This window comes from Lissotriton vulgaris, chromosome 2_1, assembly GCF_964263255.1.
Source record: "Lissotriton vulgaris chromosome 2_1, aLisVul1.2, whole genome shotgun sequence".
Taxonomy (NCBI): Eukaryota; Metazoa; Chordata; class Amphibia; order Caudata; family Salamandridae; genus Lissotriton; species Lissotriton vulgaris.
In genome coordinates, this window is record NC_141687.1 from 1542754437 (window position 1) to 1542778567 (window position 24131).

The following is a 24131-nucleotide window of genomic DNA, read 5'->3' on the forward strand; positions in this document are numbered from 1 at the left end:
AGCCACATTCGACTCTGTCCCTCGAAATATCTTAAGGTGGAAAATAGTGGTAAGAAAAAAATTCCACCGCCCCTCCTGAAAAGAATTACTACATAGTACTCGGAAACATATCTTAAAGTCAGAATTAGAGATGGCAGCTCACTTATCCGTGAAATCAAAACATTGACTGGATTACAATGAGGCTGTGTTTTATCTGCAATTCTTTTTAACAACTTACCGGAGCCAAGAGATTAGCTATTTCCTCTATGCAGATGATGCTCTTTTAATATCTAAGAACAGGGTGGGATACAACGCCTTTTAGACAAACTGTATAAGTACTCTAAATCAAGTGGGCTCACCATAAAAGTTGGAGAAAACTAAAATCATCATAAGGGCCAGAAAAGAAAGAAGCCATGTCAATGGCACCTGATTGGACTCTCAATTAAAAAAGTCTCTAGGTATTAACACTTGAAGATGGTTGTTAATGATCATGGATCTTTCCTCCCCCACAAACAGCTTATGAAAGGTTAAACACCCAAAATATAGAATAAAAAATATCGAGAGGACATAATATCAAATGAAAAATATCGAGAGGACAGAGGATAGAATGGACATAATATCGACATATAGGTAAGTAATAACGAATGTCATTATATCGAATGTCATTTTATAGTATGTTATAATATAGAATGTCATAATACAGAATTTTATTATATCAATTTTTTTAAATGGTATTATATGTTAGTATATGTGTTAAAAGTATATCATATTTTTTTAATGTATGTTACAGCTTTTTTTAAGATAATGAATTATATGTTAATTAATTTTTGCGTATATTAGTTCCGTAGCGGGTTGTGCGTTTATAGGGGAAGAGAGTGGGAAGTAATTTAATTTAAATTACCAAAAATAATAATGTATTAATAAATAATTTATTGCTTAATAATTAATATTGGTAATTAATTGTTGCGTATATTAGTTTTGTAGCGGGTTGTGGGTTTATAGGGGAATGAGGTGGGAAGTAATTTAATTAAAATAAAATAAAAAAATAATCAATTAACAATTTTATGGTTAATAATTAATATTGCTAATTAATGTATTATTACATATTTAAAAAGGTAATAATAAGAGTTTTTAATTAATTGATAAATATGTAAATTGTGTAAATTGTTATTAATTTGTATTTAAATAAATATTAATTATCAATAATTAATGTATTAATATGACAATTCTGTTATTTTTTTAGGAGTGTGTTGAATCTTTATAGGGCAGTATGGTATTTATTCAAATATGTGGAAATACATTTTTATTAATATTTATATAATATTTAATCAAAGTTATTTTATACTGTTAATTGTATTAATTTATCTATCATTGTTTTTATATGTTTGTTAATTGTGATGAGCTGATTAATTAAATGTTAATTAATTTTGTTAATTGCAAACAATGGAGTTCTCTGGAATGCTACGGGTCGGTAGAAGCCCGCAGAATAACATTCTAATGTTGTTTTTCATTCACAGCAATTGCTGTGTAAAAAGGCTTTTCGGGGCCTTAGGGGATTTCAATCCCGTCAGGCTCAGAGGCCTTTGTTTTTACCAATTAGAACAGTGTGCCCTCTGGGTCGGAAGGTTCTAATAGCATTAGAGCCCCCCTAGTGCACTCTACCGGCCAATAAAGGCCTACTCCCTTGTTAAAGGCCCGAGCCTAAACACTGGAGCTGGCCTTTAATGGCCGGTAGAGCCCACTAGTTCGGGCTCTAAGGCTATATTGATGGATTCAGTTATTCAAATCTAGCCTTCTTTTGGTAAAGTCACCAAGTCAAAATACTGTGCTATTGATTCTGATTTTATTCTCATTTACCATAGTGATTTGAGTATTGCACATAGCTCAGAACAATTGTGGTAGAATGTCAGTGATAAAAGGATTACCTTCTAAAATGACATGACCAGATATAGCTCTAACATGACTAATACTTTCCAGCTCTGCCCCTAGTAGGTGATCAATAATTGTCATACTGTTATCCACAAAATGTCTTCTCCTTTCTAGCTGCAAAGACAATGGACTACCCTTTCCAGTTTGGCCCTTGCATTTTAACTTTAGAGATCACATTTCTAAAGATATGTCCCTCTAAAATATGTCATAGGTGAAGGAAGTAGGGGAGAAATAATCATACTAAGGTTCAAAAGATGAATGAGTAATAAAGATGCATTTTTTTCCTTGTTTCATTTCCTGTGCATTTTAGGACAGAGGTCAAATGTCAGGCTAAGTCTTCTTTTAAATTGCTTCTTTTTCTTTTACCATGGAGATTGGTGTTTACTTTCTTTCTCTGAAAATTGAGAGCCTTTTAGACAGGGAACTAGCTGACAATCTTGCTTGGGTACGGGGAGTGTGAAATAATAGGCGGTAGGATGGTTAATTTTTTCCTTCAGTAATATATTTGCAACAGTGTGCTCCAAAATACACCACTGTCTACATACCACGCCCATACCACTCTCCTGCTGAATTAGTGTGGCTCATTTGTTACATTTGTTATTTGTGTGTTGCTTGGATTTTTCACCATCACTACAACCTCACTGATGCAACATTGGTGGCAGCACCCCCACTATGAGAATTGTTCTACCACCACTGAAATATGGTAAATATAATAATCCCTTTTTAAAAAAAAAACATATAGCCTTTATTTGTTAGACTGAGTATCAAATGCCCATTACCTAGCCTCAGTCGTTCCAATGATACATTACCCTCCCCAGCAAGGTTAACTCAAATGTTTGTGGGTTACAAAACGGGTGTAGTATATATGGAAAGAAATCCGTCTTTACACTGCAGATTTTTTTGACAACTGGTTTTTCATCACATTTCAATGACTGTGGAACAGGCGCGGCTGATCTATTGGGGCCGGGGGGGCCACACCCCTCCACCTTTTGCCCCTCATGAACAGTGTCTGTCAGGCTGAGCAAAGGTCAGCCTGACGGACACTATTCATTTTCAGGTCAGGCAGCCAGGAGCCAGACATGTGGTAATGCACAAGTTCCTGGCTTCCTGAGCTGACCTTTTGATGGGCTGAAGAAGTCACAGCTCTTTGGGCGTGAGGTCCTCAGCTCAGCAAAGGTCCCTGAGGCCCTCCCCTCAGTGATGAAGGGTAGCGTCACTGCTTGCCTCGCACCTGGGTGCTTCAGTTTTAAGCCCTGAAGCGCCCAGGGTCGAGTGCCAGTCAGTGACAGTTCATCACAGAGTGGGGTGGGGTCAGTAGTCTCACTGACCCTATCCCATTCTGTGATGACGTTGGAACTGCTGCCTGCCCTCATTGGCTGAAGGTCAGCCAATGAGGGAAGGCATCAGTCCCAAGACTCCTGGAACCTCCGAGGCAGAGCTGGCTGCAGGTAAGTGTGTACTCTTCTTTTAAATTAAGGTCTGGGGTGTGCGTGTATGTATGAATGTTTGGTGAAGAGTGTTGTGAATAGATGTGTTTGTGTGTGTGCGTGCATGTGTGTGAATGCATTGGTGTGAAAGTTATGGATATGTGTGCATGTGAGTGTGTCCCGTCCACCCCCCTCCAAAACTTACCAGCCGCCACTACTGAGGGAGAATACATTCAATCAGGGGATTATCTAATGATTTTTGGCCGTGATAATGTGAAGTAAAAAGAGATTTTCCTTTTGAAAGAAACAATGTCAAACTCATTCAATCGCTCTACTCAGTCAGAATCCCCACATGAGATCTAAACATATCGCTCCATCCAGTGAAAAACTTACACGCAAGAAACACTAATTATATCAAAGTGATAATGTGTGCACTTTTTGTTTTGGTGCTGAAAGATGCTTTCAGAAAATTATGTAATTGGAAAAATTATGTTCGGTCTCAAAAGATGAGACAGACAATGTGAATTATTATGGAGATTTGTCAGATATTACTGGTGAAAGTCGTTATGATTAATTTCTGGAATATATGTTAATCCCAAGGTATCATAAATTGGTAACACAACAAACTTTGCCAACCCTTGGCAAAACAATTAATTAGCATCACCACTTCTACAGGAAAGAGTTATTTTTATGTATAGTTCTTCTACTTGTTTTCCTACTTTTTGTATTCCATGTTTGTGGTAAGGAGCATAAAGAAGAGCTACAACCCTTCCAACATAGTGGTGCACAGAGGACAGGCTATGCACTGGGAGTGTACTTCCAGGTTGATACAGGAAGTAGAACTCATACAATCAGTAGAAAAGGAGGGGAAACACATGATGTGGGCAGAAGTGGAGATGTCAGGAAAAAAGAGAGTGACTGAAGAAGTAGGAAACCAAGCAGAATCCCAATAGCCTATTGAGATGAGTGGCAAAAGAGGGCAGTGCAACTTGGCTGGAGCTACTAGGAAAGCGGGGTTGCTGGTGGAAAGCCAATAGAGCTAGTAAAGGAAGGCCAGTCTGATCAGTAGACGGAGGACATAGATGGACCCAATGTGAGGGGAGAAATAACAATACTCATCAGCCTCCAAAACTTGCCTTAGGTCATGTTACAGTATATAAACATGACCTAAGGCAAGTGTTGGAGGCTGTTTTCTAATGCACCTTGGAGGGTGGAGGGAGGAAGGAGCAAAACTCATTTACTACAGTTCTAGATCCGAGCTGTGGCTTAAAGCAAGAGTGGGAATTATTCTTTAAAAACTCAGTAGAAGGTGATATGGCTCACTTGTAACATGATCGCCAAGTTGAAGGAGGCACAAAAAAGGGGGGCACTCGGCTTGCAGAGGACTGCACCCCAAAAAATTCAAAGAAGGGATGGTGGAGGTTCCAGACTGGCTTATTCAATGAGAATCGAGGAAAGACACACAATTTCTGGTTGTATTATATTAATTTTGAGGTTTCATTGCCAGGAGACAGACCTGTGCAGCTAGAACAACGTGGCAAATGAAAGGGCCCAGCAATTATAGACGATGAACTTTGCAGTTCTCTTGGGAACCGGGACAGACCACTGCTTAATTTGAGCTAGGAGCTGCCAGGTGGGGGCTACCAACAGTGCTTTTTGGGGACTGGCACTTATTTTTCTGCATCAGATATTTACCAAGCCTCCTTGGATAGACATATCTCATACACCCGTAACATTGAGCGTATAATGGTTAACTCCATTGCAGACATGGACCGCTGGAGATTGCTCCCGCTTACCATCCTAGGCTGAGCGGCCATGTATAAAACGATCATTCTCCCCAAGTACTTGTACGCCCTCCAAAATGAGTACTACCCCCTCCCCCCAAAAGTCTTCCCCAAGATACATGCGGACCTACGTGCCTTTATATGGCTAGGCAAGCAACCTAGGGTGGCTCTGACCACCCTACAGAGGCATCAATATAGCGGGGGAATCTCACTCCCGAATCTGGAAGCACATTATTGGGCGGAACATTTGGCCCCGATAAACGAATGGATACATGCGCAGGCAGATCACCCCTCCTACGCACTAGAGCGTCACAAGCTAGCACCCAGACACATTCTTTCCTATCTCTATGGGGGACAGGGGCGGAAACGTCTGCTACCTGCAACTGAAATCACTATTCAAGCCTGGAAGGCGTCCACGAAACGTATGGGGTGGGACGGGAAGCCGACGAAACAAACACCAATCTGGCACTGCACGTGGCTAGCGGAGCTCCACAAACTGACGGGATACAGTGGGTGGGACGCCATAGGGATCTCCACATTGGGAGATATCCTTGCCAAAGGGCAACTGAAAACATTCACGGCGCTTGCCACGGAGTTCGGCCTACACCCCACACAGTGATACAAATACACTAGATTACAACATGCGTGGGGAGCCCAGAAAATTGACACTGCAGATTTGGCAGAATTCGCCCCTCTTGAAGGCAGGCTTCTACAGGAACACATCCAGCAGAAGGCGGTATCTCTGACCTATAAGACCCTCACGAACAACGTGTTAGGGGACCTGGCCAGACTACGACAATTATGGGAGGCGGACGTGGGAGGCATGGAAGACATAGACTGGGAACTGGTCTTAACACATCCTAGGGAGGTGGCAGTTAAATCTAGACTCCGCCTAATCCAATTTAACGTGCTACATAGAACCTACTTTGACAGGGTGAAGCTTCAGAAGATGGGAAAGACGGATGATGTCAGTTGCCTGCGATGTCAGGACCCCAGGGGGGACTTCTTTCATGTCTTGTGGTCGTGCACTAAAATACAGGGGTACTGGTCGGATATTTTCACGGAACTGTCTGCTGTACTAGAGATTCCATTACAGGTCGACCCCAAGTTGGCTTTGTTGGGCATGACAATTGATGTGGACCTCCCGCGCCCCCTGCTGACCTTTATGGTGCTAGCTTTAGTTGTGGCTAAGAGGGATATTGCGAACTACTGGGGGGCACCTGTGCTACCACGTCTAGAGGAGTGGAGGGGAGGCCTAGATATGTATATGGCAGCTGAGAGGGTTACATATAAGGCAAGGGGGTGTCCCAGGAAGTTTAGAAAAGTGTGGGGGAAATGGCGAAACTACCACGGACTGGATGCCGGACTGTAAGGGTTCACTGCGAGAGGCCCATATTGGAGGACAAAGAGACTCCCTAAGAATGGCACCACTGGTGCTGTTATCGAGAACTCGTCTGGTGCTCACCTTTATATGTAAATTGTATGCCTTATTGTGGGTAAAGGTTGGGAGAGGGCGGCGGGAGTGGGGGGAAATGCATAATGTACTTTACGGTAGAAATGACTGCATGGTTCAGTTTGGAGAAAATGACAATAAAAACGGTAAAAAAAAAAAAAAAGATATTTACCAAGCCTGAAAGGGGAAAAACAAACAGATCGGAAAGATAGAGCAAGAGAAAGACGGCACAACCGTTAGAAAGGGAGAAAGCAGGAACCTGCAACAGGGAGATAAAGGGGCAGGGTGTGTCTGGTAGTTAATTAAAAAGATAGACATGAGGTTGATTTTGGGCAACACAGCCTTGGTATTCTGCATGCCAATGCTTAATTGCTACGCCCGTGGGCTTCTGAGAATAACTTCAGACAGTAGCACGCTTACTTTTACAAATGAAGCAGTTGGACTGAAACCTTTTTCTTAACCATGTGAAAAGAAACAGACAGTTTTTTTGTAACAAGTAAACCTCATAAATAAGCTTTCCATAGTGATTGGTGTATAACAATGTTCTGATGCAAAATGTATCTCAAGATAGGCCTTCTGACAGCTCCCATAGGTCTTTGAACCACCATTTTTTCCCTCCGCCCTATTCAGACCAAAAATTACTTTCTATTTGCAATTTCTCATGAGTAACAAAGAATTTCCCATACTATTGACTAATATCATGCCCGTCCTCTTGCACTGAGTCAAGCTGCAGATATACAGTGTTCTATAATATACAGATATCCCGGCACTCAAAAGTAAAGACCCTATTTGTGCTTATATGTAACCAAAGCAAATCGCATTGAATAGTATCAATATATCACTGGCGACAGACAGATTTGGATTCATACAAAAAATGTTATTTTTAATTTAGAAAAACATTATGTATGACATTATAGTTTTCAAACAAGACCGAAAAAGAACCATTGTCCCTAAAATAAGTATAGCATTGAAGAGACTGTTCATGAAAGGTATTTGTAGCTTTGTGGTCTTGATCCAAATGCGCAACAGCCGACACATGTTTCGTCACATCAAGTGACTTCCTCAAGGTTCCTGATTTCTAGACGTCGTCCACCTATTTCATTGGTTTGGATTACCAGAGAACTACCTGAACAGATAGTTCTGAGAGTATATAGCAAGATTTTCTGTATTATGTCTCAGATTGTACGTGTTATAAGCATTTGCTAGGCCCAAAAAGACAAGATCCAAAATGTATTTGTCCCCATTGGAAATATCTCCATTCGATCATTCAAATTGTTTTCCCCCAAAGAGCAAAAATGTATCTTTAAGGTCTCTTGTGTGAGCCATGTATTGGGTTCCCGACGGGCTTTCATTTGGTCATCAGTTTGAGCATCACGATGCCTTTGCTTGATTGTGCAATGAATTAATTCTAAGAGTTTTGCCATTTCACAGAAATGCTTCTTCCTTAATTGGAAGAACCAAAAATTACGAAAATGAAACTAAACAGAGTGAAATCGGTGTGAGGTGAGGTAAGGGAAGACCAACATACTTATCAGTTTAGTGGTGGGTTATTCATAACTGTTAGTTAGTGAGGAGGTGTTCATAATGGTTCTGAATTCAAGTTATTCCACAAGAGACAGTTGATTTAGTGATATATTGTTAGTATTTGTGAATTCACTGCCACACATGTATCATTAATTAGTATCAGAAAATTCCGCTTAATAATACTATCCCAGGCATTAAAAAGAACATCTGTATAATCCCTATCAGACTGAAATAACATAGACATCATTTCAAAAGTTAATTGTCAGACTATGGTATTATTTGGCTCCACCCCAAAATGGCAGGAGCAAATAATTGTATCCATATCGGGCATTTGACCAAAGAGGCAAATTCCAATTAGTTCTAAATTCAGTTTAGGGATTTCTATCAGTTAGCAACATTATAACTATTTATTAATGCATTTATTGATGTATTTATTTGACAGTCACATCTACTGCCTCTGCACTAACAAAAGTATTAGGAAACGTCGCATTGGCACAAAGTACACATAATCCACATTAGTAAGGAGCTGGATTAAAAGAAGTAAGTATTACATAAGAAAAATAGCATGCCATTCATATTTCAAGGATAACTGGAAAAGGTGAGATTTTAAATGTCACCTAAGTGAGACTAGAGAAGGTTTCCTCTGTTAACCAGTTGGAAAACAGTCCCAGAAGGCAGTTGGTAAACCGATGAAAGAGTGGGCTTTGAGCTTGGACAGTTCTGAATTGTGGTGCTAAAAGTACTAAGGAAAATGTTTGCTTCTTTGTTTTTCCGAGATATTAAGAAGATTGTCTTGATGTAAAGGCTTGTTCTTATAAAGGGCTTCAAAGTCAAGGTGTTCAATTTTAAATCTGGGTCTGGCTTCCATTGGCAGCCAGTGTAAACTGTTGTGATGGGATGATCTTGTTGAAGAAAAGAGTGTCATCTGAGTGTAGTCTGGCCTTGGCTTTGATGAGCAAGGGTTGTGATACTCTAGTATAGCAATTCCAAAGTCTAAAAAGGAGATAAAGAAAGCATGGGCTGCCATTCCTACTTGGTCAGGCAACTGAAAAAGTTATGTTTTCAAAAGTGTGGTGGTAAAAATTGATAGCATCTCTATGTTTTTGATGTTAGGGAAAGAGATAAAGACAGAGTAAATCCTAAATATGTCACTGTAGGCGAAAGGGAATCAGAGAAGCCTATATATTTATCCACAGGGACTAGTACCGGAGAAATTAGCAAGGCTCATAGGCACTCTCAAGAATGCATTCTAACCATGTTTCTAGGTCGATACTGAGTAAATATCCGGTTTCTGCCCATAGTGGCAACAGCATGATGAGCAAGCGTGTCACTGAAAACTGAAAGCAAAGCCGAAATCCCAATGGTGGTAGGCCGGTATGGTGTCAAAATAATAAGTGGGATGTGGCAGTGTTAACGGAAGATCATTATCTCATCCACATTCCACATTGTGTCTCTTACTCAACAACCAAAGGATTATCATGCTGGACGACGCACCTGACTTCAGGTACCGCATATATCACATTACATTTCTTTGAAGGCATTGCTAGCACAAAATCGACTAATAAGGATTGACACTTTTGAGTGTGTTTAAAAAAAATTCCCCATTTGTATGCACAAGCTCATGTTTATGCGATTGGAATAATCAGAATGCCCTGAAGAAGCAATAGTAGAAACCGCAAAACGTGTTGACCTTTGTATATACAATAAACATTCTGAATAAGGCAATATAGTGTAACTCTCACTATTGTCAAATTTAATATGGAATGAATAGTTGCTTGTGGTGCATCGGCATAAACCTCTGTTATTAAGGGAGGATAATGTTATCAACTACATTGTGTCTGCTAGTATTGTAGAATTGTTTACATTTTCACAAGTATTTAATACCCGCTGGTATCCCTTTAAATCCCCTACCCCCTTTTCTTGTGATCTGAAATCAGGTCCTCCTTCTCCCTTCCATGCAGCCAACCTGACCGCTTTTTAATTACCTATGTGAAAGTCTAGTACAAGGTTCAGTGCCTCCAGTCAGTATTGAATCAGTGAGAATAAATCTGTTGATAAATGCAATTGATGAGTCTGAAAGCAATGAAATGCAGAGCCTTTCCTTTGGCACTGACTACCATTGACATTGACCATTGGTATCACCACATGTTTGCTAGAACAGACAGGATGCTACTGCATTAAGAGGTTTCTGCATGGATGTTACAACCCTTTCACCATTTTATAATACCTTATTCAGTCACGCCTAGAGTGACCACTTCACTCCATGTCATTACGGTTACTTTTTCCCGACCTGGGCTTTTGTGTGCCAGCTTAACGCATTATGGATGTTGTAGTCTTGTTTAGTTTCCACTGAACTAATTAGAATGACATCCTAGATAAAAATAGTTTCTAGGTCCAAAGTTCAGGACTGGAAACAGTGTCCTTGATGATATGGAGTAAGGTGTACACTCAAGTCATGCAGGTAAGTTGACATTTCACCCAAATACGTCATGGTGGTGTCCCCTTACTCAATAATGCCTGGACTTTATCCTTTCACACATTCAGAACAGGAAGTTTTGATCATACCAATAGCAGGAACCTATCATCTATGCCAGTTACAGGGAAAGTTGTCATTTCATTCACGAATGGCAGAAGACAGTCAATAAACCCAACTAAGGTAGGCGACCAACTTTAAGGATTTCTTTATCTCAAATTCATTGTTAATTAATTAAGGTTCTTGATTTATATACCACTTTTAATTGTTGTATTTTGCATGGTTAATTTTGTATAAAGTATGGTAAGATGGCTTTCTGAGTTAACAGCTCTTAAATGGCATCCACTAGAATCTGCTGGTCATGGGTTCAAATTACGGGGAAGACAAACTCAGCTAAAATCTTTCCTTCACTCACAAGAAAACTGAGCTTCATTAAATTGATGAATAGGATCAAATGTTATCTACTGTACTTAGAAATAGTCGAACTACCGTATGAACCGCTACATAATTAAGATGCTGCTGTTGTCACATATTAAACCTCTGCAAATTGTACGTCAGTTTGCAATTTGTATTATATTACATGATTTTTGTTACTGATTGCCTTCAGCTGAGATTCGAGAGAAATTCTATGGATAAACTGGTCATGACAATTTTTACATCTGGTCATAATATCCATAAATCCAAAATTCATAGGATTTGTAGGTGTATCTAAATACATTATTTCAATCAAGAGACTGTAGGAAAACCCTAATTTTTATATTGATGTCCCGTCAATCTGAGGCGCCATTTCATTTTTTACCCAGTTCTTCATGTGATAGAAGACAATAACATTTGCCTGAGAGTAAACGCAACTGTGTGCAATGTGGTAGCAATGAGCTCTTTCTGAAGAATGATAGTAGAATCCTGCCTCATTCACTGCCCTAATGACACATGGAAAATCATGCCGCTTAACAGCAATGCCAAGAGAAGTGTCTGTAGAATATTATGTTTGTGGTAACACAGAGTTTAATATGATATTAAGAAATGGGAAGTGTATTTTTTCGACTTTTCATGTCTAAAAATTGTATTTGAGAACTGCTATTGCTTGCTTTCTTGGTTTCTTCCAGCCGGCAATCTTCCTGCTCTTGGGTTAGTGTTGTCTATTGGAGGTGATACACAAGGGGATGATGGACGGAGCGTTTGAGCAAATCAAACACTCACCCCCAGTCAACTGATCTGGGTTTAATCCATAACCATTCTTTAGCTCACTCAGCCACCCCAGTTCAGACATGACCATATGCAAATCAGTCTGACCCCGTGCCTCATGGAAACAGTCCAGCCCGAACTGCCAAGCCATGTCTTCCCTGGACCGGAAACAAGCATCCTGGGACCGGTTTCGGATTCATAATCCTCATCAGCCAGGCTATCTTGAATCCAGTGGCCAAGTGAGCAAGGGACTCACGTCTGAGCATACCCTGCCAATTTAGGGCGAACAAAGCGATACAAAAGGGGATGATGGACGGAGTGTTTGAGCAAATCAAACACTCACCCCCAGTCAACTGATCTGGGTTTAATCCATCACCATTCTTTAGCTCACTCAGCCACCCCAGTTCAGACATGGCCATATGCAAATCAGTCTGACCCCGTGTCTCATTGGAACAGTCCAGCCCGAACTGCCAAGCCATGTCTTCCCTGGACCGGAAACAAGCATTCTGGGACCGGTTTTGGATTCATAATCCTCATCAGCTGACCATATGCAAATCAGTCTGACCCCGTGCCTCATGGGAACAGTCCAGCCCGAACTGCCAAGCAATGTCTTCCCTGGACCGTAAACAAGCATCCTGGGACCGGTTTCGGATTCATAATCCTCATCATATCGGAGGTCGCAAGATTCATGGTCAAGTACGCAGGAATGACTTCCCTTTATGTTATGTTACTTTAATTTAGATTGTGCAGGAATCATGCAAGAAGGGTATCTTGGGGCAAATCATTAAACTCAGGGAAAGCAGAATATGTTACAATTAGAACAGCACTGTCTTAAGTAGGTTCCTGAATTTAAAATCGTCAATGCACAATCGCAGATGAAAAAGTACCTGGATCCAGTATAGAGGGGCTAGGTTAGAGAAAGACCTCTCGCCTGTAAGTGACTTTCTGACCCACAGAACAGCAAGCTTTGTCGCTAGATCTTAAATGTCTAGCTGGGCGATAGTGAGTGTTGAAGATAGGCAGTTAGGGCCACACCCTATCAAAGAGTTGTGAGTTAAGAAACACATTTTAAAGACTATCCTTTTACGGACCAGTAGTTAATGGAGTGAATGTAGGAGAGGAGCAGCAGCGGCCCCAGATTGAAGATTGTGGATAAGATGGGCAGTGGTGTTCTGCACCAATTGTAATTTAGACAACCGTGTATCATTTGCAGAACCCAACAATGAATTGCAGTAGTCTAGTTGATTAAAAACCAGAGCCTGCACCATTGTTTTCCTCAGTGAAAGTGGATGGAAAGGGAAAACTCTCCTCAGCAAGATCATTGTGTGGAAGCAGGTGCCGATGATAGACAAAACCTGCTATTTCATTACGATGGCATGGTCCAAACAGACACCAAGTTTTTACCGTTTTTTGGGCTTGCCATTACAAGTACTGAGGGCCACCAATCAGACGCCCAAAGCTTCTGGGCCTTGCCGAATAGCATAATCTCAATTTTACCAGAATTCAGCTGGAGGCAGTTCTCTGCCATCCGGGTGGCAATTGCTTTCATCCCGGCTGAGAAGCTATGGTCAGATTCTTATCAAAAAATATTATTAGCTGCATATCATCATACATCAAATCACAAAACTTTTCTTAACTTGACCCGGGTGGGGGGCAGGGGGGCAACATTGATGTTAAAAAGCATGGGGCTAAAACAGGAGCCCTGCGGCACCCAGTTGTCCAGCTTCATGGTGCAGGATTCAAAAGAAACCAAGATGATAGTCTGTATTCTGTTGATGAGAAAATCACCAAACCATTGGAGCACTGTGCCCTGGATTCCAATAATCTCTTGGTGCCTTCAAATCAGCCTAAGCTGTGACACTGTGTCAAATGCCATAGACAAGTCCAACAGCACAAGCAAAGATGGAATATTGGCGTCAAGGGAGCATCTTATATGGTCAGTGACGGCTACCAAGGCTGTCTCTATATTGTGAAAAGATCAGAACACAGACTGCGACGGATCCAGAATCTTATTGACCTCAATTTACTCCTTAAGTTGTTTATTAATTTTCCCTTACAGCAGCTTCCCCAATAAAGAAAGCAGTGAGATAGGTCGATAGTTGGTAAGATCCATAGGTAAACTACTTTGTCCTTCTTTTGAATAGATGTCACCTGAGCTGCTATCCAAACCAAGGGAAGTTTACCAGAGCTCACTATTAAATTGAATTGTGAACATATAGCAGCGACAATATGATTGGATAGAGCAACAGAGATCCAAGGAGGACAAATGTCCAGAGAAGATTCAGATTTCGCTAAGGTGAGGGCTTTCTGAATTAACTCAGGTGAGAAAGCATTACACTTGCTTAAGCTAGTGGCTCATTCAGAAGAAGAAAAGTTGGAATTAGTCTCCTTGCATACCTGATCAGATTTGCTAGAGAAGCTCTGATAAATGGCCTTGAATTTTTCTTCAAAGTGATTAGCCAGTGAATCACATAGAGCTTGTGTCGTGGGTATTTCCTGGGAACAAGCGCAGGGGTTTACTAATGCGTTAACTACATTAAATAACTCTTTGGAAGAGTTGCAGGCCTGTCTAATTTGATTAGAGATATAAAACCTCTGAGCTCTTTTGATATTATGATGGTATGATGTGAAAGACGCACTATAGGCTTCTTTATCAGGTATGGTATTGATTGGGCGCCATGTTTTCTCCAGTTTTTTGCAGGAGGCTTTCTCTGCTTTCAATTCTGTTGTATACCAGAAATCATGGGATCTGTGTTTAGAAACAGGGCCAGGTTTAAGAGGGGCTACCTTGTCAAATGCCACATCTAAGGCAGTATGACATTCTAGTAGCGTTTGATCAGTGTCTAGGTGTACAGATGTGGCAGTGAACTCATATTCTTCAGCGGAGGAGTCCAGAATGAGTAAATATTAACCCCTTCAGTGCTGGTGCCAAAGCCAGCTCGTCATGGGCGTTACCTGCGCTGCGCGCATGACGAGCTGGCTTTGTCACGTAACGCGCGATTTTCGAATTTTCAGCGCGCAGCCGGAAAACCCGGTAGCGCGCATGCGGTTAAATCTAATGTATGTCACAAAACATGAGTAGGTCCATACACTTTCTTATGCAAAGCAATCAAGGTTTGATCAGAAATAAGCTGTGTAACATCCATATTTAGAGAATCTTCACCATGATAATTAAAGTCACCCAACAAGAGGAATTTCTGAGATGTCAGAACATGGGTTTCAATGTATTCTGTAAGGCACTGACTGAACTTCTGTTTGCACCCTGGAGGACGGTACACAAAGCCCCTCTCCAACAGTACTTGGGGGATAGTTTGAGCATAAAAACACAAATCTTAGGCCGTTCCTCATGGAGAGTGTCTATGAGTGAGCTTTAAAAAGTAGCTATTGCTGCCTGTTCTGGCCTCCATGTCCAGTATAAGCATCCAATAATTATCTGGGAGGGCCACTGTAATAGCTAGTAAAGGTAGAGGAACTTAACCAGGTTTCAGTAAGTAACAGTAGTGACTCCTCTGCTAAGGCAGAAGAGCACAACCACTGCTTTTAAGCAGTATAAATAAAGTACAAACAAAATGATGATAACTCTTTATTTTCGCCTTTCTGCTGCAGATTTGCGGGCCGGGTGGGGCTGTTCTGCTGACAGATCAGGATAGGGGAGGAGCGGTTGGCCCTCCCAACATTCACATGAATGTTTGGCCAGCTGTCTAGGGCCGGCCAAACAGCCATGCGCACTTTGCATGTTCTCCACGCAGGCTGCATTACATCCTGGGTGCAGAACATACCCAGGCCCGCGGTCCCCAACTGAGCGCCGGCGCTCAGAACAATCACAATGCAGCATTGCATTGTTGTGATTGGCTCAGGGTGCCTGGGTGCTTCCTGGTTGCTCTGTTCCTGTTTCCGAGACGACGGTGGTGGCAGTCGTGAGACGCAGCGAGATGTGGCGAGAACGTAGGTTTTTATTTCCTTTACAACCCACCCCTCCCCCCTCCAACTCCGGATCTGTGCCAGCCACCACTGGTAAGTAAACAGACCTCAGGTTACAAAGAGGAGAGCAAATCCCGGAATTCAATCTTTAGGTTATTTAACTGCTCTTCAGGATGACGCAGTCCTGGAGGGAAAGCTGATGCTGTTCCTTCCATGTTGGGGTGATGTGGTAAAATGTCTTTAAATCCTTGATGGCATTTGTTCTATAAGGTATGCTGATTTTGAGTGGTGCCAGATTGGTTTCAGGTAGGCTGTTGGTAGATCGTAGTCTTAATTCAGGTGTTGTAGCCTTAATTCAGGTGTGGGAACAGGTTTGCATATCTGTTTTAAGACATGATTTTTGTAAGGAAGATTTACACTTTTTTTCAGCGGGATTTCATGTTGTCTTTGGTTTTCTTGGTGATGTGTTCTTCATAGGTGAAGTTGTTGTCTTGGATGATTCCCAGTGAATTTGCATTGCTTGTCACCTAAGGGGTGAATTCATGGGAGCTCATGTTGAATAACCAAGCTTGATCTGTGATTGCTTGGTAGTGATGGCAAATAACTTCGACTTTTTGAGGTTTAGCTTTATGTAGGCAGTTATCATCAAATTCTGGGTTAGCTCCAGGCAGATTTTGAACTGTTGACTGTCATTTCTCAAGGTGACTTTAAGGTAGATCTGAATGTTGTCAGCATACTGATAAGTTTTCATGGTGTCAGTGAGTAAGACTCTGAGAAGTTCCAATCTGAAGCTCAAAATGATGGGAAAGGGAAGGGATCACTGGAGCACTCCAGAGGACATAGGGAGTTACTAGGATCTTGCACACCCTTTATTCACAAGTTGACGTCACTTGATGTCAGTTATTGAGCCAGAAGGTGAGACAATGTAGGGCTGTGTCAGAGTAGGCCATATTTGTTTGCAGGGTGCTGATCAGTGCTGTTGGTTGACTGTGCTGAAGGCTTCAGAGACGTTGAGCAAGATCAGACTAGTAATATAATTTTTGTCATTGATGCGTTGGTTGCTGACCGATTCAAAAGTATCAGTTTCCATACTACACCATGGTATTGAGACAGTTTGGTAGTCCTTAAAATATTGTTCTTGTTGAGCTGCGTGGAGACTGCTTTTTCAATAATTTTCTCTATAAGGTCTACTTTGGGGTTATGGGACAAAATTAAATCTTTCAAATGAGGCGCTGTGAGGGCATCTTTATGAAACAAATAAAAAATGGATGAGGGTAGAATGGTATAGTCATATGAAGTGACCTTGAGTAGGCTAACAATGGTGATGAATTCCATGCAGTACGAGATTGAAGCCAGACCATCTGAAGTCAGAGGGATGGGGATCATGAGCTGATGACTGCATCAAGTTGTACTTATGAGATCTGTTTTAGTTGATGTTCTCAGCCACTTAATGATTGCATTTTTCAACTAATTGTGGAATTTTGGGTTCGGGTATGCAACTTTTGTGGGTTCTGGTATGCAGTGTGTAATGGCTTTAAAGAGTATTTTGCTTCTTTTGCAGCTTCGTTGGTCAAGGACCAGGAAAAGGTGACTTTGATTGTGGTGCAGAGTGTGGTGTTTTTTGAAATGGATGAAGCCAGCTGAGAGATTAGTCCCTTTCCATTTACTTTCTTCTCAGTGTATCGAAAGTTATTTTTTAGAGAGTTCTTGGGTGTACTAGGTGCAGTGGTAGTAGGTTTGCATGAACACGTTTTTAGTGGACAAGGGCATTCAACTAGGTTTTTCATGGTTGTAATGTAGATGCCAAGCAGTGCATTGGCATATGAAATTTTTTGGAGGGAGTTAGATAGGTACATTATTTGTTTTATGAAAGCTCCCATGCGGAGCACTTTGAAGGATTAGGATTGCGGTGATTCCGCATCCTCCGGGCCGGCCGAAGCCAGCGCGTGGTGCCTCCCGCTTTGTGCTTTAAATGCAATACATGCATTTTTAACCTTGCATCTTTAACCTTGCGGCGGGTGCTGCTTCAAGCAGCACCCGCCGCAAGGTTAAAGATGCGGGATGTGACCGCCAGGGAGGCAGTCACATCCTAATTTGCATGGAGGGACTGCCGCTGCCCATGCGGACGGTCCCTCTACCGTCCATCCGCCATCCTAATGACCCCCTTAATGTTTTGTTGAGCAAAAGCAGAGGTGTGGTATAACAACTGAAGAAAGTGATATCAAAGTGGTCCATACAGTTCTGCAGTCTGGAGCATTACAGACCACTAGGCGTGATGCTGAGGTAATGGAATTGAGTGTGTTGCATTTTGAGTGGGTTGGTTTGAAGACATGCTGCATGATGCTCAGAATATTGAGAAATGTGTGGCGCAAGCTCTTCATTGTCTTTGTGCTGTTGTCTCAAAGTTCATTAAAGTCTCAAAGGAATGTAGGTTTGGTTGCCTGTGCTGAATTGAGTTAGAGGTGAAGAGGTTTCAGATTTATTTTATAAAGTCCTTGTTGGATTTGCAGGTGGGCATTTGCATATCAGATGAAAAAATGCTTTCTGGGATACTGAGAAGAAGAGTGGCAGGTTGGAAACTATAATGACCCAGGTATTGCTAGGCCAGTAAGAGTGTAGGGGCTGGGAACCAAAACCGGCCCTGGCAAAGTGCTTGGCCGGGTCCCCTCCCCACTGGGGGGGCTGGAGGTGCCGCCGAGCTCTTTGCCGGGGCCGGTTTTCGGCCGATTTTGTTACAGGGCCGTTTTTGCAGCAACGCTGCAAATACAGCCCTGTAACAAAAACGGCCCCCAAGGGCCCAAAACCGGCCCCCACCCTTGCGACGCACCGGGGGATTGCCCGGTGCCCACAACGGCCAGTCCGGGCCTGTGTAGGGGGTGGGAGAAATAGATGAACAGCAGGTCTAGGATGTGTTGTCTGATGATGTGGACTATGTCAGCAGCATAAATGTCTTCTGAGCATGCATTGATTAGCATACGTTGGATTGTTTGTGATGGTAGTTTGTGCTCAAGGGAGTAATATGTGGATGCTGCTGTTGGTGTTGAATGTGTATGCAAAGTACCTGTGTGTTTAGTCTGAGTATGGTTGTAATTTATGTGCTGTGGTGTGTGAAAGACACATGATGCTGAATGTTTACCTGAGCTGTAAGTCTGCTAAAATAGGCCATAGCGCACAGTAATAAAGAAGCTTTTAAATATATAAAAAAAAATTTAAACCACATAAAAAATTCAATTTTACCTAATAATTCTAAGGCAGATGATTGATTATTGGCATCATCTATTGGAATACTTAACTTAGTTATTTCTGTCTTTTATCTCAAAACATTAGGCAATACAACAAAAAGTCCCACAGAAACAAGATATATTTGAATTACAGAAACATCATCCGTTATTACTTTGAATTTTAGGTACTGCACCTGTATACTGCCAGCTGGGGTGTACCTCAAGCCTACATTTTAACATTTCAGTTCTTATATTGGATTCAGATTCCCTAGATAAATAATAAAATAATCACTAATTCTTGAGTTATTGGGAGTTGCAACAAAGTCACTATATTGAGCATCATATTAGAGGATTTCAGCAGGGCTTCTAGCACCACAGATTTCATAGTATTCTAGTGTTCACATCATGGTAAATTATTTGAAAATAGTATCCCCGAAAATTTGTAGAGCCGCGCCACATCTAACTTACAGTCAGACAACCACAAACTGTAATCAATCTTTCTTTTTTCCAAATACTAATATTGTTAGCTTTTCGGTATGTATTTGCAAGCTATTGTGAACACAGTAAAGCTGAAGTGCAATGATTTTTCATTGTGGTCGTACTCGTTTGTATTACTAGTATGGACCAGCCATTTGCATATAGCAAAGCTGCTACTTTCCACTAGACAATTCTATAATATCTAAACTTTCTTTGTATAGCACAGATTTTGGCATTGTATAACACAGTAATGTTCCAGTTAAGAGACTAAGGGCCATCGGTATAAAAACATTTTGTGATCGAAAACTCTGCAGTTTACAAAATCATATGGTTTGTGATCACAAAGTGGATTTTTTCTACGTGCTATATTAATTTTTCAAGTCATAAAAGCATTTCCAACTTGCAACGTGGGTTTTACGATTACTTTTGGGTAGCAATTAAGAGTGGTCATAAAAGCTACAGTTACCAACACTTGCTCCCCTCAATCAATGACCAAACAGGTAACCTTTTTTTTAATGAAAAAAACAGTAAAGGTTCATGGAATGCTTTAAAAAGGAAATGTTCTGTTTGGGAAAGCATCCATATAGATAGTTGTCTGCTGTTTCTTGTATGCCACCATCCCCACGAGATTGAAGATTTTGTGAAGTTATCTATTAGTACATCGGTCACAAAAACTTGGTGTGCAGTTTGCTACTACTTTTTGTGACCTCTGTCTTAGCATATCGAGTCATAAGGGCCAGATATACAAAGCTATGTTGCGATCAGAAACCAAGTGTTCCGCAAAATTGGAGAGTTTGCAATTCCAAAATGGCTTATTTCATTTAGTAAAACCATTTTGCATTTTGCAAGGTGAAAAAGCTTCAAAGGAACTCATCAATGGTGTGTGATCATAACTGATTCACAAAGGAGAAAGAGTCCTTTTGGGACACTCGTTTCTGTCCTAAAACCATAATTACGTTCATTCTAACTCTTCTTCCTCCATCTCACCTAATTCTCTTTTTGTAGTATTAAGGTTAAATGAAGTACCTCCTATTAGCAGAGGAGAGGGAGGGTCCCTTCCCTGAGTTGCCCTACACATTTTCACGCAGGGTCAATTAAAGGCTTGATCACTATACCAGCACTGACTTTCCCTAATGCCTAAATAACATACATTATAACTTTTCAAAGCACTGCTGAAAGCCCAACAGACCTATGTTCATTACAGCTCATGAAGACCCATATACTGCCTTCTCATCTACGGAGTCACACAAGCTAGAATCAGTACTTAATTTGAGACAGCGTTTGCCGGAGCTCGATCCCAGCACTTAATTCTTAACACCGACACTTATGACAGTCCACCACATGGGAGCCTCGTTTGTCGATTTTTCAGGTTAGCAGATCACCAGTGTTTAATAATTCAACATACATACAAATTGATAATATAAGCCACCCAGGCCATTTTTATATCTAAGTGTGGCCTGAAATAATCTGAATTGTTACACTTGTGGGAGTTTGATGGTTATTAGTTGTGTTGGAACTGACATTGGCAGTGCCTGCAGGGGCAATGGACTGTACAAGTTTAAGTGACCTTTCGAGAAGGGCCCTGGCACATACTTTTTTTACAAATAAAGCACTGGCTAAAATTAACTTATGAGTACCTGGCGTTTTAACCTCTGAAGGGAAGCCTGTTGTCCTGTGGTTGACGGCTAATATCCGGAAAGCGTACACAATACTGGGATCCAGGCCTCCTAACTTGTGACCGCGGATCTCAGGTTCGATGTCATTGATAACGATGTCCCAATTGTCCAATTTGGGGCCATTTTCTGTGACTTTCCCTGCTGAGCGTTTGCTCACTTGCCTTTGCACAATGAACCCAGTCAAGTTCCCAGAGCCTTTGGTCATCCATTCCACATCCACCTCTGTTCGTTGTTTGCTGTACATGAGTTTGCTTATCGTCACATTTGGCGGTGTGGGGTGCTCTGAAAAAGAAGGAAAATCGACAAAAAATAAATACAATGGTAAATTTAACTTGTAGCATAAAAGTAATGAGAAAACATGAAAAAAGAGCAATAAGATATGTATGCTGTAATAAACAATATGGGCCCTAATCAAGGCAAGGTGTATACATTTGTTTAAAGAGAGAAAATTATTCTTCTTCCAAACTCATGTATCCATTGTCCTTCACTCGCTTTTCATCTTACAAGTGCATCAATATTAGGAGACCTCTTACATTAAGCTTATTTCATACAGTCCCCTTTGGATTACAAGGAACATAATACAAAGTATCTGATTCACTATAAAGAAGTACAGCGAATAATTCCTACTCTTAAAGTAAAACACTTCACTACTATGACTATTGCTGCCATGATTGCTTCATCGAGTACTAGCATTACTACTGCTACCACTCTATTTCTACTACTGCTAGTACCACTACATCTACGTGTGTAAATAGAAAATCTTTATGAACTATTAATTTTTTACTACCTTACATGCCTGCTATCAGTATCAGTACTATTAAAACTACTACTGATACCACAGCTACTACTTCTTGCATACCAAGTACTACTGCAAATAGTTTTACAGGTACCTGCTATAACTTATTCTACTAGTATTATTAAAACTATTCTACTACAAGATTTAGTACCCTAAGTACTGATGCTACTTCTATGAATACTACCAGAACTGCTAGTATGAATAGATTGTATGTTTATTACTTATATTGTTTGCTGCCGCCACTGCTCCCCTTTATAAAAAAAAGTAGTACTAATTGTAATGTAAATATAAAGGACGAGTTTCTCAAATCTCCCAAAAAGATGGAATCAATCAAAGTCAATCATGTTTCCCTCGATCCACCTGAAAACAATGACTCTTGTCCCAGATGTCCACCTGGTTAGCATGAAAACCAAAGCTGTCAATAGGACGGCCTGTTTCTAACACAAAAGGTACATTTGTATGAGTTATGTGGTTGCTATTCTTATAGACCATGAATGAGTAAAGGGTAAGAAAAAGGAGAAATACATAGACTAGGATGAACTAAGAATTAATCTATGAAAGATTAAGGGGCTTATTTTGATGTCGGAGGAAACTGCTTCCACCCGACACTTACACGGTCCTGGGACCGACAGATACTCGGTCGGTAGTCCCGACAGACGCATTTCAATGCGATCGAACACTGTTTGGTTGCATGCTCCCTTTGCTCAATGGGAGCTTGTGTTACGGTCACAAACACAACCTCCCATTGAGAAAAGGGATGTGCAGTTCATCCCTGCACCCAGTGAGAGGCGCCACAAGTTGCAGGGATCAACAGGGGGGCACCATAGGTGCCCCCTGGGCCTTCAACCAGAAGCCTACACCAAAGGGAGCCACGCTTGGGCCCCCCAAACATGCTTTTCGACGTGCTTAATTTTAAGACTAAGGGAAGGAGTTTTTGCAAAGACCAATGGGAGGCAGCGAAAAACTCTTATGGGGAGACAGCTGTGGTGAATGCAACCTTGAGTTAATGGAGGTTGAGTACTGCATGCATTACAAAGATGAGGATTTTTGGAGACCCTTGAAAGAGAAGGGGGCAAACCAATAACGAGGCTATTGTGATCTAATGTCAGAGCTGTGGACTTTAAATATCGGAATACTGGGGTCTAATCCCAGTTTTGGCATGTGATAGAAATTGTCTCTAAGACTATAAGCACGAGAAAGTAATGCAATTGTAAAACATTGGTGAATGTATGCCCATGGACAAAAACAATCTTTCTAAGCAGCATAAATAATTATATTCATTCATAATATATTTCAAAACATTTTTTTCTCAAACATGAATCATTACAGAAAATAAATAAAAATCATTAAAAATACATCATATGTTTCAAAAAATGTACTTATTCTTACACAGAATAGTGGTGCAGCTACGGGACGTTTTGGGGGCAGCGGCCTCTCCCTCTCTTACCTACCATCTCGGGGCAGCAATAACAACCCCCCTCCTTAATGTGTTTGCCTTGGGGGCGGCAAATGGATAAATCTCTCGCCAGCACCCCCCAAATCCCCCCGCTCTTCACTGCGGCTGCGGGGGCGGCAAACAGATGGACCGCCACAAGTGGCCAGGGGGCTAGCTACGCCACTACAACTTAAATATATTTGAGCTTAAAGGTAATGTTTCTACAGTCTTCTTCTCCCTCTAAATGTTTTTGAGTCAGTCAGAATCAACAAGAAAAATGTCATTCTACAGAAGTGTCATGTCCAGTTTTTTGACTACCACAATATTCCATCTATTTTCATGGTAAGTAGATGGAAGGAAATGTATTTATTCATATATTATTGAGTAACCCTTTAGGTTCACCATTATTAATTACACAAATGCAGGAAGTAAACTTGAGTTCAAGTGTTTGTAAACGATTACCCTTCACTGTCAAATGTCTGTTAAAGAAACTTGCGAGAAGACTTGGACAAGTCTTCCCATGAAGCCGATTCTGCAGCTTGCAGGTAACTGCTGAGATATATTGAAGACCATGGAAAGGAGATCCGTTACAACCTGCTACTCTTGGGGCCAGATGTAGAAACATTTTCTAAGGGTCCATCTGCGACCGCAAAAAAGTGTTTTTCTATGTACAAAGCACGATTTTGTGATTCGGTAAATTATTACCGAAGCGCAAAATGGGTTTGCGATTCGGTAAGGGGCGTGTTAAGGGCATCCGTTCCTAATACCGATTCGCAATGGTAAGTGTGAATGTTTTGTGACCGAAATGAACTTGCAAAACATTTTCATTTTACCACCTACTTCAGGTAGGT

At 41.2% G+C, this 24131-nt stretch overlaps 1 protein-coding gene across 1 annotated transcript in view; it reads right to left on the reverse strand.

Moving 5' to 3' along the window:
* Nucleotides 1–24131, reverse strand: part of VSIG10L2 (V-set and immunoglobulin domain containing 10 like 2) — a 330945-nt gene that overhangs the window by 85640 nt on the left and 221174 nt on the right. The window contains exon 8 of the mRNA XM_086957413.1: nucleotides 21011–21331. Within this exon, the coding sequence (XP_086813539.1) occupies nucleotides 21011–21331 (321 nt within the window). The remainder of the gene's footprint in view (nucleotides 1–21010; nucleotides 21332–24131) is intronic.